This window comes from Callospermophilus lateralis, chromosome 2, assembly GCF_048772815.1.
Source record: "Callospermophilus lateralis isolate mCalLat2 chromosome 2, mCalLat2.hap1, whole genome shotgun sequence".
NCBI classification, from domain to species: Eukaryota; Metazoa; Chordata; class Mammalia; order Rodentia; family Sciuridae; genus Callospermophilus; species Callospermophilus lateralis.
In genome coordinates, this window is record NC_135306.1 from 180698794 (window position 1) to 180711662 (window position 12869).

The 12869-nt window shown below is 35.8% G+C and overlaps 1 protein-coding gene across 5 annotated transcripts in view; it reads left to right on the forward strand.

Annotated features, from left to right (window-relative positions):
* Hipk3 (homeodomain interacting protein kinase 3) overlaps nt 1–5282 on the forward strand; it is an 88106-nt gene extending 82824 nt beyond the window's left edge. For all 5 annotated transcript variants that reach the window (XM_076847022.1, XM_076847025.1, XM_076847024.1 and 2 more), the window contains 2 exons: nt 181–308; nt 1352–5282. In XM_076847022.1, coding sequence (XP_076703137.1) covers nt 181–308; nt 1352–1828 — 605 coding nt within the window. In that variant the 3' untranslated portion in view covers nt 1829–5282. The remainder of the gene's footprint in view (nt 1–180; nt 309–1351) is intronic.
* Nucleotides 5283–12869: the final 7587 nt, after the last annotated feature.

Consider the following 12869-nt stretch of genomic DNA (forward strand, 5'->3'; position numbering starts at 1 on the left):
CTGCCTGCCTCAGCCTCCTGAGTTGCTGAGATGTAAGCATGTGCCACCACACCCAGCTCTCTTTTCTTTTTATTTAATTTTAAGATTCTTAAGGCACTATTGTGGAAAATATGTAAAGACTTTTCTAATTTTTATTAGGGGAGGAAAAAGGACCAACTCTCATATTTTGTTTGTTGCCAGATTCTACATGCCAGCCATTAATAAAAGGACGATCTGCCCCTGGAAGATTAAACCAGCCTTCCACAGTGGGTAATCGTCAGCAAAAATTGACATCAGCATTCCAGCAGCAGCATTTGAACTTCAGCCAAGTAAGTTTATATGTGAATATGTAAAGGTGTTTAGTATTCAAGTTTAGAGGTGTTCCCCCTCCATCCTTAGAGGAACAAGGACTCTGAAACTGTAAGCAGTCTTAATAAATTTTCCCCTTTTCATTACCCAAGTGACTAAAGTGTAACCTGCTTACTAGGATGATTAATAGAATTATCCATAGAATTTATATTCTTCTTTTAATACAGTTAAGTTTTCAGTCAAATTTGGAGTGGGGAGGAATGCTGGGGATTGAACATGCAGGGCAAGCATTCTGCCACTGAACTATATCTGTAGCCCTCTTAGACAAAGTTTTAGTATTTGTTGTCTCTAACTCTTTAAAATCAGAACATATGCACATAGATTCATAGCTATAGTTTTTATGTGTTAGTAGAGATGATCATCTGACCTTTGGGGTTTTCCCATCTCTTGGACACTCTGCTTGGCAGTTGTGTTTTAGTTGGGAAGAGGAAAAAATCACAAATATTGGGAGTTGGACCTGGGTTCAAATATTAGTTGTGCCACACACTGTATATATTACCTTGGCCAGGTCGCTTCAACAAATCAGAATCACAGTTAATGGGAAGTAATAGTTATATAATGGGATTGTTCTGGAATTTAATAAAATGTTAATTTTATATATAATAAGTACTCCAATGATATCTGTTAGTAGTGCTAGGGGCAGTAATAGTACTAGCAGCAGTAGGGGCAGGGTTAATACTATAATAATATGTAGTAATTAATATTACAACACATGTGTATGTATCTCTTTGGTGTTTTTCTCTCTTTTGCTTATATTAATGTAAGCTAACGTTCTGAGAGATCTACTGTTGACTAATTAGTCACAGTTCCTTCTTTCTGTCCTTTGATCTTATAAGTTTATTTTAAAGCTTTTGTTTTTTAAAATACTTTTTATTTTCAATTGTAGATGGACACAATACCTTTATTTTTATGTGGTGCTGAGGATTGAACCCATGCTTTCTACTACTGAGCTACAACTCCAGCCCCTAAAATATGTTATTAATCATTTTTTTCTTTGTGTTAGGTTCAACACTTTGGATCTGGGCATCAAGAGTGGAATGGAAATTTTGGGCATCGAAGACAGCAAGCTTATATCCCTACTAGTGTTACCAGTAATCCATTCACTCTTTCTCATGGAAGTCCTAACCATACAGCAGTACATGCCCACCTGGCTGGAAATACGCACCTTGGAGGACAGCCTACTCTGCTTCCATACCCATCATCAGCTACCCTCAGTAGTGCTGCACCAGTGGCTCACCTCTTAGCCTCTCCATGTACCTCAAGACCTATGTTACAGCATCCAACTTATAATATCTCCCATCCCAGTGGCATAGTTCACCAAGTCCCAGTGGGCATAAATCCCCGTCTGTTACCATCCCCAACCATTCATCAGACTCAATACAAACCAATCTTCCCACCACATTCTTACATTGCAGCATCACCTGCATATACTGGATTTCCATTGAGTCCAACAAAACTCAGTCAGTATCCATATATGTGAAAAAAAAAAGTATATTGAGGAAGCTCAATGATACAAACATATGATTAAAAATAAAAACATGGTATTTAATAAAAATTAGCCATGGCACAAGAAAATTATTTTTGAATCATGTAGACTTGGGTGCAATTTAAACAACTTTGAGCTTTAAAAAATCTCACTTTTAATGTGTTTTGCACATTTGGTATAACTTGTCTTTGGTCATGTTATCTTCTTATGTAGTAACTCTAGACAGGTGACTTATGGGAGCAGAAGTCCAGTTTTGCTCCTGCTATTTTTTATAAAATTGCCTTCTAACTAGTGCAAGACACGTCCACATTTGGGAAGCCATTCTGTGTACAGACTTAGAGCAACAGATGCACATATGTCAGAATTACAGCATACAAGTGAATTGTATTATCTGTGTCTTAGTGTATAAATGTTGGGTCACTTAACCTGAGAAATTGAGCTATTGTTCTTTACATTTGCATGTGTCTTTTGCATGGGCAAAACGTTGCCTAGACTTTGCTCTTAATGTTGTTCTAATAATCTCAGCTGCATTGTAAACCGTTCCCACACATAGTGCCTTAAATATTTGAGGTTGTTAATGTTATTACCTATCTATAAATGTTGAGGACTGCAGCACTTAAAATTCAGACCTACTCTTTAGTTTTCTTTTGATAGAGTAGTGTTCATTTTTGGTTTTGTGTGGTATGATTTCAGATAGTAGCTGTTTTTTCCTTATTAAGGGGGCAGCATGTTTGCTATAGCTGAATTCTGCTGTCTGATTTTTCAGAATGATCTAGCTTCAAGAAAAGCAAGCAGTTAGTAGTGCTTAAGAAAAATTGATACAGTATCTAATGGATAGTTGATAACTGTCACAGCACAGCATTTTATATACTGTTAAGTGAAACTGCAATACAATCTAAGTTTATTTTGGAAGTGTTTGCTGTATAATTGGACTTAATAAAATGTTTAGAGGTGCAGTAGGCATGACATTGAGTAGATAATGAAAGAAAATGCAAAATGCTCATTGATTCATGATGTGGTTTCATCTTAGCTTGGGCAAACCATGCAGTATTTAATAAATAGTAGCAGAATATTTACTATTGAAGCTTGAAAAGATGTGAGTTCTTTGTGTGCAATTTTCATTTATGCATGTGAGAGGGGTTTTGGTTTTTTTGGTTATTTTTTTATAGTATTTTTACATTGTAGTACTTGTTTTGCTTGTTGGTGGTGTTGCTTATTTAATACATTCCGTCAGGGACAGAAATTACATGCTTTTTTTCCTAGGAAGTGTGTCTTGGGTCCCCTCCCCCCCTTTTCCCCCTTGGTGGTGATGGTGGTGATGTTTAAATGAAGTTGCTTTTACAGCACCAAAGACTTAATCATCCATTTCCTATATAAAAGGTAGCTACTTTTTGCATAGACCTCAAGTATATTGTAGTGTAGAGGTGGAATTTAAGGAAAGGTATTAAACTGAGGCTGTGTTTTAGCTTACAGACAAGTAATAAATTGTATCATTTATCTTGAATGTATCATAGATAAGCTGCTATATAACGATTGCCACTTCAGATAGCTGTGAAATTAGGTGATTAACTAGTTGTTATTTAGCCTTCTAATTTCTGTATAAGTCTAATTACATGAAATAGAAGTTGGGGTTTTGATTTTTTTACTTTGCTTTTCTGTTTGAAGTGTCATTGTAACTACTGTATTGTAAATGATGGAAAATAATTGCATATGTTATTTTGGGGTGTGTTATTTGCATCAGTATTTTATCTCTATTAATGTTTGTGCTCATCACTGCATATAAAAAACTTGGATGTATCAATGTAACTTAATTTTTTATTTTCATACTGGCATTGTAGACACTTGAGAAAGCTGTATCTTGCAGGCTTGACTTAACTTTTTTTCCTTAAAAATCTGGAATATAATCTTATAACATTTACTGGAATAAACAGTACGAAGCATTTGAGTGTAAAACTCTCCAAATGTTTTGGATTTACAGCGTTTGTTTAATAAATGAATTGCATACCACTAGGACAGCTCTAGGACAGCATTGATGATAAGCTAATAATGGATAAACTTTTCTTTACTCCATTAATACAAGCAGTGTTTTATTTAATAATCATCAATGAAATAAATGTGCCTGAAATTGATTTTAAAAATTACAGTATTAGATCATAAAATAAAAACCAGCAGTACATTTTTAGTCACACTGAAAATGAAGGACTTAATTTTCCCCACAAGTTTCAGTGTTTTTAGTAATCAATTCTATGCATTTTATATAAATAGAATATATATATATATATATAATACACTTAAAAAGGAGTAGACTAAGATTAATTTAAAAGATTATTTACAGATGACATGTTTATGGAGTCACTATTTAAGTAAATTTGCTGCCCTCCACAGCCTTCTAATTTTATTTATATGGTCCAGCAGATTACTGGTATCTGCTCACTTCTTAGAAAAGAATCAATGCTGGCAACGGATGTTTCAGAAACACCAAGTGCAAAAGATTGATCATATCTCACAGGTACAAAACCAGTGCAGTTTTCTTTTTGTTCAGGGCTGTGTTTGCTACCCTGAAATGGTGTATATTCTGTTATTTAAGTTCCAAGGCCGAGGTAGTCTTGTTAACAATTGACTAAATGGTAAAGGTCGACATTTTCATACTACAGTAATAATATTGTTAAAGGCATATCGCATTTAACTCACACTGCTCTTAATGCAATCATGGGCTTTTTAAAGTGTTTAAACTTTTCAAAATCCTGCTAAAGTCTAAATTTAGCATATTGACATGGAATCTGGATTTATACCCTATTTAAAACCATTTTTAACAGTTTTCTTTGGTTTAATGCTTTCTTAAATAAAACACTGCATGATTTCCAGGTTGCATATTTGCATACTATTTTAATTTGCAAATTATTTTTTTATCAAATATCCTGATATTTAGTGTTTTTTTCTTTCAGGGTGTTTAATTAAACATTACTATGTTAGCAAAAACTTTTCATTTTTTAAATCTCTACTACTAATTTTAAACTTGGTTTGTGTTAAGTGAAAGTTAAATCATACACTGCAAGGTGTAGGAAGATTTGTTTTAATGAACCCAATGATATAGATTTGATTACCAAGTTTGAACTGTTAACTGTTTAACAATTTTAGACTTGTGGCTTTCTTTCTTTGATTTGTTTGTTTTTGCTTTGACTTCTATGCTACACTAGTTTGCCATGTAGCAATTGCACTGTGCAATATTACAATAAGGACTGGGAAAATTTTTATGGATGTAATGTCTATTACAGTTTGCGATAGTATTTCTCTCTAGTTCTCAGTGATTTAAATGTGACCAAGCCTTCTGTACTTTGTCACAAAAAGCGGGTTTTCCAGGTGACTATTTTGGTGAGTGTCAAAAATAAGAATTTATGGTGTATTACTGTTGATTCACTTTGAATTAAAATATATATATTGCAGCAAACAGTTTGTTGACTTTTTTTCCACTTCAATACTGCTTACAGGATAGAGAAAGAAAAGATTTAACAGTACTAAGAACTCAATTTATTTACCTCATTTCATTTAACTCAAGATAGTTGTGAGATAGTTATATGAATGAGGACATAAGCACAAAATATTTAGGTCACTTGCCCAGAGTCACAGTTGGAGTATGAATCTCAGATGAACCAGGAACCAGAACTAATCTACTTTTCACTGTTTCTTTTTAAACTGAAGTCTGAGATGTGTGCCAGAAGTAGCAGGAACCACAGGTTTGCTGTGATCCATTTTCCTTGAAATTTAGGTTTTTTTCAAGTATTTTTGAGGGAAATATTTCTCTTTATTACACATAGTCAAAGAAAAGGGAATTCTCATAAGATTTTAAAATATGAAACATTAGACTTCAAAAGAATGTAGTTGTAGTAGACCAGTTTGTTATGTCCTAAATACAACCTTACTTTCACTTTTCCCCCCACTATCTTTAGGGAATCACCAACAGGAAAGTTTCGGGGAGAGTCTTCCACCCAGAACTCACCAGTGATTAAAAGTTTTGGTTTTTGATGCTAGGGATAGAACCCAGGGTCTCATGCATGCTAAACCAAAACACACCAGAGGGAATATATGTTTTTTTTTTCTCTTTTAGTAAACATTTAATTGAAATATAACATTTGTGAACTATTTAGAATCTGCCTTCTTCCATTCAACACTTCATTTGTAAGATGCTTTCATCTTGTGTGTAGTTTTTTCATTTATACTCATTGCTGTCTGGTATGCAGCACATACTACGGTTTGTCTATTTTGTTGATGGTCATTTGAATAGTTTCCACTTTTTTAACCTATTATGGTTAGTGCTGCTGTGAATGTTAACCATATCTTTTGGTGAACACACATATGCATGCATTTCCTTTGAATATATATGTAGGTATGGCATTGTTAGATCATAAGGTACATGTGTTTCTCTTCATTTGATTCTTCCAAGTAGTACTCCAAAGTGCTTGAATTAATTTATACTTAGCAGTTTCTGAGCATTCTAGTTGCCACATATCCTCATTACACACATACTTTTTACTTCTTTTAGTTATTGTGAGGGTGAGTTCTTCAAGAGTATAATGAGCATTTTCATTTAGGCCAATGCACTGATCCTACATGTAGATGAAAACCTAATTTTGCAACTTTCTTGAAAGTAAGTTGGACAATTGGAAATTCTAAGAAGTATATTGATTGATTGTGTTCCCGTATTATTGTAAAGTTCTGTGCTTTACCACAGAACTATATCTCAGCCCTTTTTGTTTTGAGACAGTTTTGCTAAATTGCTGAGGCTTATCCCAAACTTATGATATTCTTGCCTCAGCCTCCAAGATTGCTGGTATTGCAGGCATGCACCACCATACCTGGCAGTATTCAGCTAATTAAGTGGACTAAAAACATATAAAAATCGTTTCTAAAGGGGGGTAATAGGATGAAAACAAAATCTTTGAACAACACATTTAAACCAGCCAATAAATAAAATTTCTCATTCAAGCATCATGTTAGAAAAATGAGAGGACAGTCACAAACTGAAAGAAAATGTTCATAATATAAACCTCTGAAAGAAGATTGGTATTCATCTTCTCATGTGGACAACGGTAACAACAGCCTATCTGGTCTTCCACTCACAAGAGTAACCTACTGCATGGGATAGTCAGACTGATCTTAAAATATACAGATCAGGTCATGTTGTTTGCTCACTTAATACCCTCTCACAGTGTCTTAAAAGACATGGAATTAAATTTACACTCCTTTCTTTGACAAAAGGCTACACACCCATCTTACAGTTGCATTTTCTATCTCCTGTCCCCATCTACATACTGCTCTGGCTATGCTGGCCAATTTCCTGTTTTGCTCATATTAAAAGCTCAATTCTTTTTTTTTTAAATTTGTTTTAATTAGTTACACATGACAGTACAATGATCTTGACATATCATACATTTGAATCAGATGGGATATAATTTCTCATTTTTTCTGAGTATACAGGTTGCAGAATTACATTGGTCATGCAGTCACGTATATAAAAGCTCATTCTTGAGTTTAGGTCTTTGTACTTGCTGCTGCTTCCCCTGCATAGTTGATTAACATTCTTTTTAAAAAAATTAAAATTTGTTTTAATTAGTTATCCATGACAGTAGAATGCATTTATGCACTTTTGATATACATAGATGGGATATAATGTCTCATTTTTCTGAGAGTACATGCTGTAGAATCATATTGGTCATGCAGTCTCATACATACATAAAGTAATAATGTCTGTTTCATTCTGCTATTCTTCCTATCCCACATCCCCTCCCCTCCCCTCTCTTCACTTCCCTCTACCCAATTTGAGGTAACTCTATTCTTCTCTAGTGCCCCCACCCTATTGTAAATTAGCATCTGCATATTAGAGAAAACATTTGGCCTTTGGTTTTGTGGGATTGGCTTATTTAGCTTAGCATGATTTTCTCCATCTCCATTTACTGACAAATGCCATAATTTTATTCTTCTTTAAAACTGAGTAATATTCCATTGGGGGAAAAATATGTATATATATATCTTGCATTTTCTTTATTCATTCATCTATTGAAGGACACTTAGGTTAGTTCCATAGTTTAGCTATTGTGAATTGAGCTGCTATAAACGTTGACATGGCTGTATTACTGTAGTATGCTGATTTTAAGTCCTTTGGGTATAAACCCAGGAGTGGAGTAGCTAGGTCATATGGCAGTTCCATTCCAAGTTTTCTGAGGAATCTCCATACTGCTTTCCATAGAGGTTGCACCAGTTTGCAGTCCCTTTTTGTGTGTACCTTTCCCCCCCACATTCTCACCAACATTTATTGTTGCCTGTATTCTTGATGATTGCCATTCTGACAGGAGATGAAATCTTTGTGTAGTTTTGATTTGCATTTCTCTGATTGCTGAAGATGTTGAACACTTTTTCATATATTTGTTGATCGATTGTATTTCTTCTGTGAAGTATCTGTTCAGTTCCTTAGCCCATTTATTGATTGGGTTATGTTTGTGTGTGTTAAGCTTTTTGAATTCTTTATATATCCTAGAGATTAACGCTTTATTGGAGGTGCATGTGGTAAAGATTTTCTCCCAATCTGTAGGCTCTCTTCTCACATTATTGATTGTTTCCTTTGCTGAGAAGAAGCTTTTTAATTTGAATCCATCCCACTTATTGATTCTTGATTTTACTTCTTGCACTTTAGGAGTCTTGTTAAGGAAGTCAGATCTTAGGCTGACATGGTGAAGATTTGGGCCTACTTTTTATTCTATTAGGCAAGGGGTCTCTGTTCTAGTGCCTAAGTCTTTGATCTGCTTTTTTTTTTTTTTTTTTGGACTGGGGATTGAACTCAGGGGTACTTGACCACTGAGCCACATCCCCAGCCTTATTTTGTATTTTAGACAGGGTCTCACTGAGTTGCTTAGTACTTCACAGTTGCTGAGGCTGGCTTTGAACTAGCAATTCTCCTGTCTCAGCCTCCCAAACCGCTGGGATTTACAGGTGTGCAGCACTGCGTTCGCTAATCCACTTTTGATTAGCATTCTTTTTTTTTTTTTTTTTTTTGAGAGAGAGAGAGAGAGAGAGAGAGAGAGAGAGAGAGAGAGAGAGAGAGAATTTTAATATTTATTTTTTAGTTTAGTTTTCGGCGGACATCTTTGTTTGTATGTGGTGCTGAGGATTGAACCCGGGCTACACGCATGCCAGGCGAGCGCGCCACCGCTTGAGCCACATCCCCAGCCCCTGATTAGCATTCTTAAGTGGACCTCACTGAGGCATTCTCTGACCTGGCCCCCTCTGTTACTTTTTGGCTGTACTCTATTTTCTTCACTTACCCTAGATGAACTTATTTAGCTGTTTTATCATTCCCACCATAAGATCCATAAGAACAAAAGGATTTTCTGTTCTGCCACTGATAAATGTCCAGCATATAATGCTCAAGACATAGATACTTCATAAATATTTTGAGTAACCTATGACTTAACTATGAAGCCTGTCCTAGTGCCTGTGTTTAAAAATCAGTCCACTATCCCATAGAAAGTAGTTGCAGGGTGGGTGGAAGCTGGAAGACCAGTAGGCTGTTGTTAAAGGAGTCCACCTGACAGATGGAGGAATACCAATCTTTGTTTAAGAGGCTTGTTTATATTATGAATATTTTCTTTCAGTCGTGACTTATCCTTTTTTTTTTTGACATAGTGTTTGAATGAGCAAAGTTTTGAATTTGGATAAAGTTCATCTTATCAATGTTTCTTTTTATAGTTCGTGCTGCGTGTGTGTCCTAAGATATTTTGCCTGTTGCAAAGTTGCAAAGTCATTCTCCTGTATTTTAGTTTTATTATTTTTGCTTTTATTAGGTCTGTGGTTCATTTCATGTTAGTTTTTGTGCCAGACTTTTATTGTGTTTATCTGAGACTCTACACAAATCTAATTAGAAGTAGGGTTATTTGGAATAGAAAAATGAGGTGTTAATGTTTCATATTATGCCAACATAAAAATAATACATGATTACAACATGCTTCGAAAATTCAGAAAAACATTTTCAAAAGTCACAAAAGTTTTCAGGTAGTTAATATACAGGCAAATTAGCTTCCGATATTTTGTACTTCAGTTTATAACATAAGCATTTTGCATGTTTTACAAATTTCAGAAACATTTGGATGCCCAAATGCTCAATTTAAAAGGGATCTGCTTTATTCCCATAGCTTGTTTCTTCAATGATGATGGAGAATTCCAAGAACTCACTTTTTTCTCCCTATATAGATTTTCTATACCTTTGACAATTTCTCTCTTCCTTCCCTCCCTCCCTCCCTTTCTTTCTTCCTTCCTTCCAACCTTCCTTCCGTTTTTCCATCCTTCCTCTCTTTGGAGTGCTGAGGATTAGAACATGCTAGTCAAGTATTGTATCACTGAGCTATATCCCAAACCCTAGGTAATTTTGTATTAAATAAATACTACAGCAAACACAAATGACACCACCTATGTTCATCAGCTCACATTGCTTCATTAACTTTATACATTGATATGTAGTTTTCTAATTGAACATTTATGGGTAATCACACTTCTCAAATTCTTCAGCATGCATCTGTAAGAATAATGACATTCTTCAACTAACCATGAAATCATAGCATCTAGCAAAACTAACAATGCTGTAACATTTGTCTGAATTTTCAGTCTGTAGTCAAATTTTCCATGTTGTTTCAAGAATATCATTTATAGTCTTCTCCCCCCACTCCAGGAGCCAGTCAAGTTTCACTCATCGCATTCGATCATGGCATGTCTCTTGATTGCTTTTTAAAATTTTTTTAAAAAATTTGCTCTACTTAGTTGTACATGACAGCAGAATGCATTTCAATTCACTGAGACACAAATGGAGCACAACATTTCAATTCTCTGGTTGTACACGAAGTAGAGACACAGCATTTGTGCAATCATACATGTACCTAGGGTAACGATGCCCATCTCATTCCACCATCTTTCCTACCCTCATAACCCTTCCCCACCCTCCCTTTTGCCCAACCCAAAGTTCCTCCATTCTTCCCATGCCCCTCCCCACATCATAGATCAGCATCCACTAATCAGAGAAATCATTCAGCCTTTAGTTTTTTGGGATTGGTTTTACTTCCCTTAGTGTAATATCTCCAACTCCATCCATTTACCTGCAAATAATCTTGACTACTTTAAATTCAGAACGGTCCTCCATCTTTTTTCTTAATGTCATTTTTAAAGAATTCAAGCTAGAATATTGTACATTCTGGATTTGTCTGATATTTTTTTCATGCAAACCAGCTCTGTGTTTTCTGTAAAGTTGAGCTGGGTCTCCAGCCTTGATGAGTGTGAGCATTCATTTTCAAGGATAGTTGCAGGAGTTGCGTCCTTATTGCATCAAGTTGGGAAGCACATGATTTCAAGTTGTAAACTATCAGGGATGACACTTGGCTCAAGAGGTTACTAGCGAATCTCATTGTCATCCTTGGGGCAATTTAGACAGCATCAGTAACATTTTATTCAGGGTTTTTAACATCCATTGAAGTCTGAATTGATTATTACATTGGAGGTTGCAAAGCGGTGGCTTTGAATTGTGTCATTGTACATTCATGACCTCATGTTATTTACAAAAACAGGCTTCTGGCTTTTCTCCTGTGCATGTGCTCTCTCTCTCCTTTTGCTCTCTTTTTCTGTTATTATTATGGATTCCTGAATTTTGTTTTATTCAATAAGTTAAAGTTACTAATTATCTTCACAACCTGAAGTTTTGACTTTTCTTTTTTTTTTCTGGTACTTGGGTTGAACCCAGGGCACTTTACCCCTGTGCTACATCTCCAGCCCTTTTAATTTTTTATTTTGCAACAGAAGCTCACTAAGTTGCCCAGGCTTGGAAGGACTCGAACTTGGACTTCTGCCTCAGCCTCCCAGGTTGCTGGGATTTCAGGTGTGTGTGATCATGCCCAGCATGACTTGAGTTCTTTTCACACCACCTACTTAGTCTGAATATTTCCTTGTTTCTGGCCCAATAAGGTGTCTTAGGTTCCTCTTAAGCATTTCTTTCCTCAATTCTGGAATCAACCATTTCTTCAAAGAGCCCAAGTTTCAACGGATGAAGTTTGAGTAATATTTATGACTTACATATAAAGATAAATCTTTTCTCTTATACTTGTGTCCAGTTGGGGTGTCCTGGATATTACTGATCAAGATTAGTTTCTACTCTTCTTTTGGTTTAGTTTTAATCCCATATTGCCATTTCCTAAGCTCATATGATTCCCATGTCTGTGGGGAGACATTGCTTGCCCTGCAACTATTATGCATGCCTGTGACTATTACTGATCTAGACCTCTTCTCGACTCCAGAGGGTAATTACAAAGTCAGCACAAATGGGGCAGGGGTGAGTGACAATTTCGGGGGCCGTCCGTGGAGGAAGTAATCTAATAAATGTAGTGTTTAGTACTGTTTCTCCACAACTGAGCACTTGTTTCCAATGAATGCCAAATAAATGTGTACCTCAAGGTTTGAGGGCATTACTTAGGAATTTTTTTTTCCCTCAGTACTGGAGCTCTCTACCACTACACAGGCCCTTCTTTTTCTTATTATTTTTTAGTTGTAGAAAGACACAATGTCTTTATTTTTATGTGGTGCTGAGGATCGAACCCAGTGCCTCACACATGGAAGGCAAGTGCTCTACCACTGAGCCACACCTCCAGTCCTTTTTATTTTATTGTTAAGAGAGTTTTTTCCTAAGTTGTTCAGGCTGACCTGGAACTTGCAATGCTCCTGCCTCACCCTCCTGAGTCCCTGGGATTACAGGCATGTGCCACTGCACCTGCCTATTTGGTAAATCTTGGTGATATTTGTATTCTATTTGCAAAGATGATGAACTTGACCCAAGTAATGAGGTGAGAGTAGGACCTCAAGAGTGCATTACCATGGTGACCCCTCTCATCCCTTCTTTTAGCATTTTCACCATGTTTCTTATGATTTCCTATCTGCTCTTCTATTTTTCTCTTGTAGAGTCTGTGTCTTTGACATTTTGCTATGTTTGAACACAGTAGGTACTAAAGCA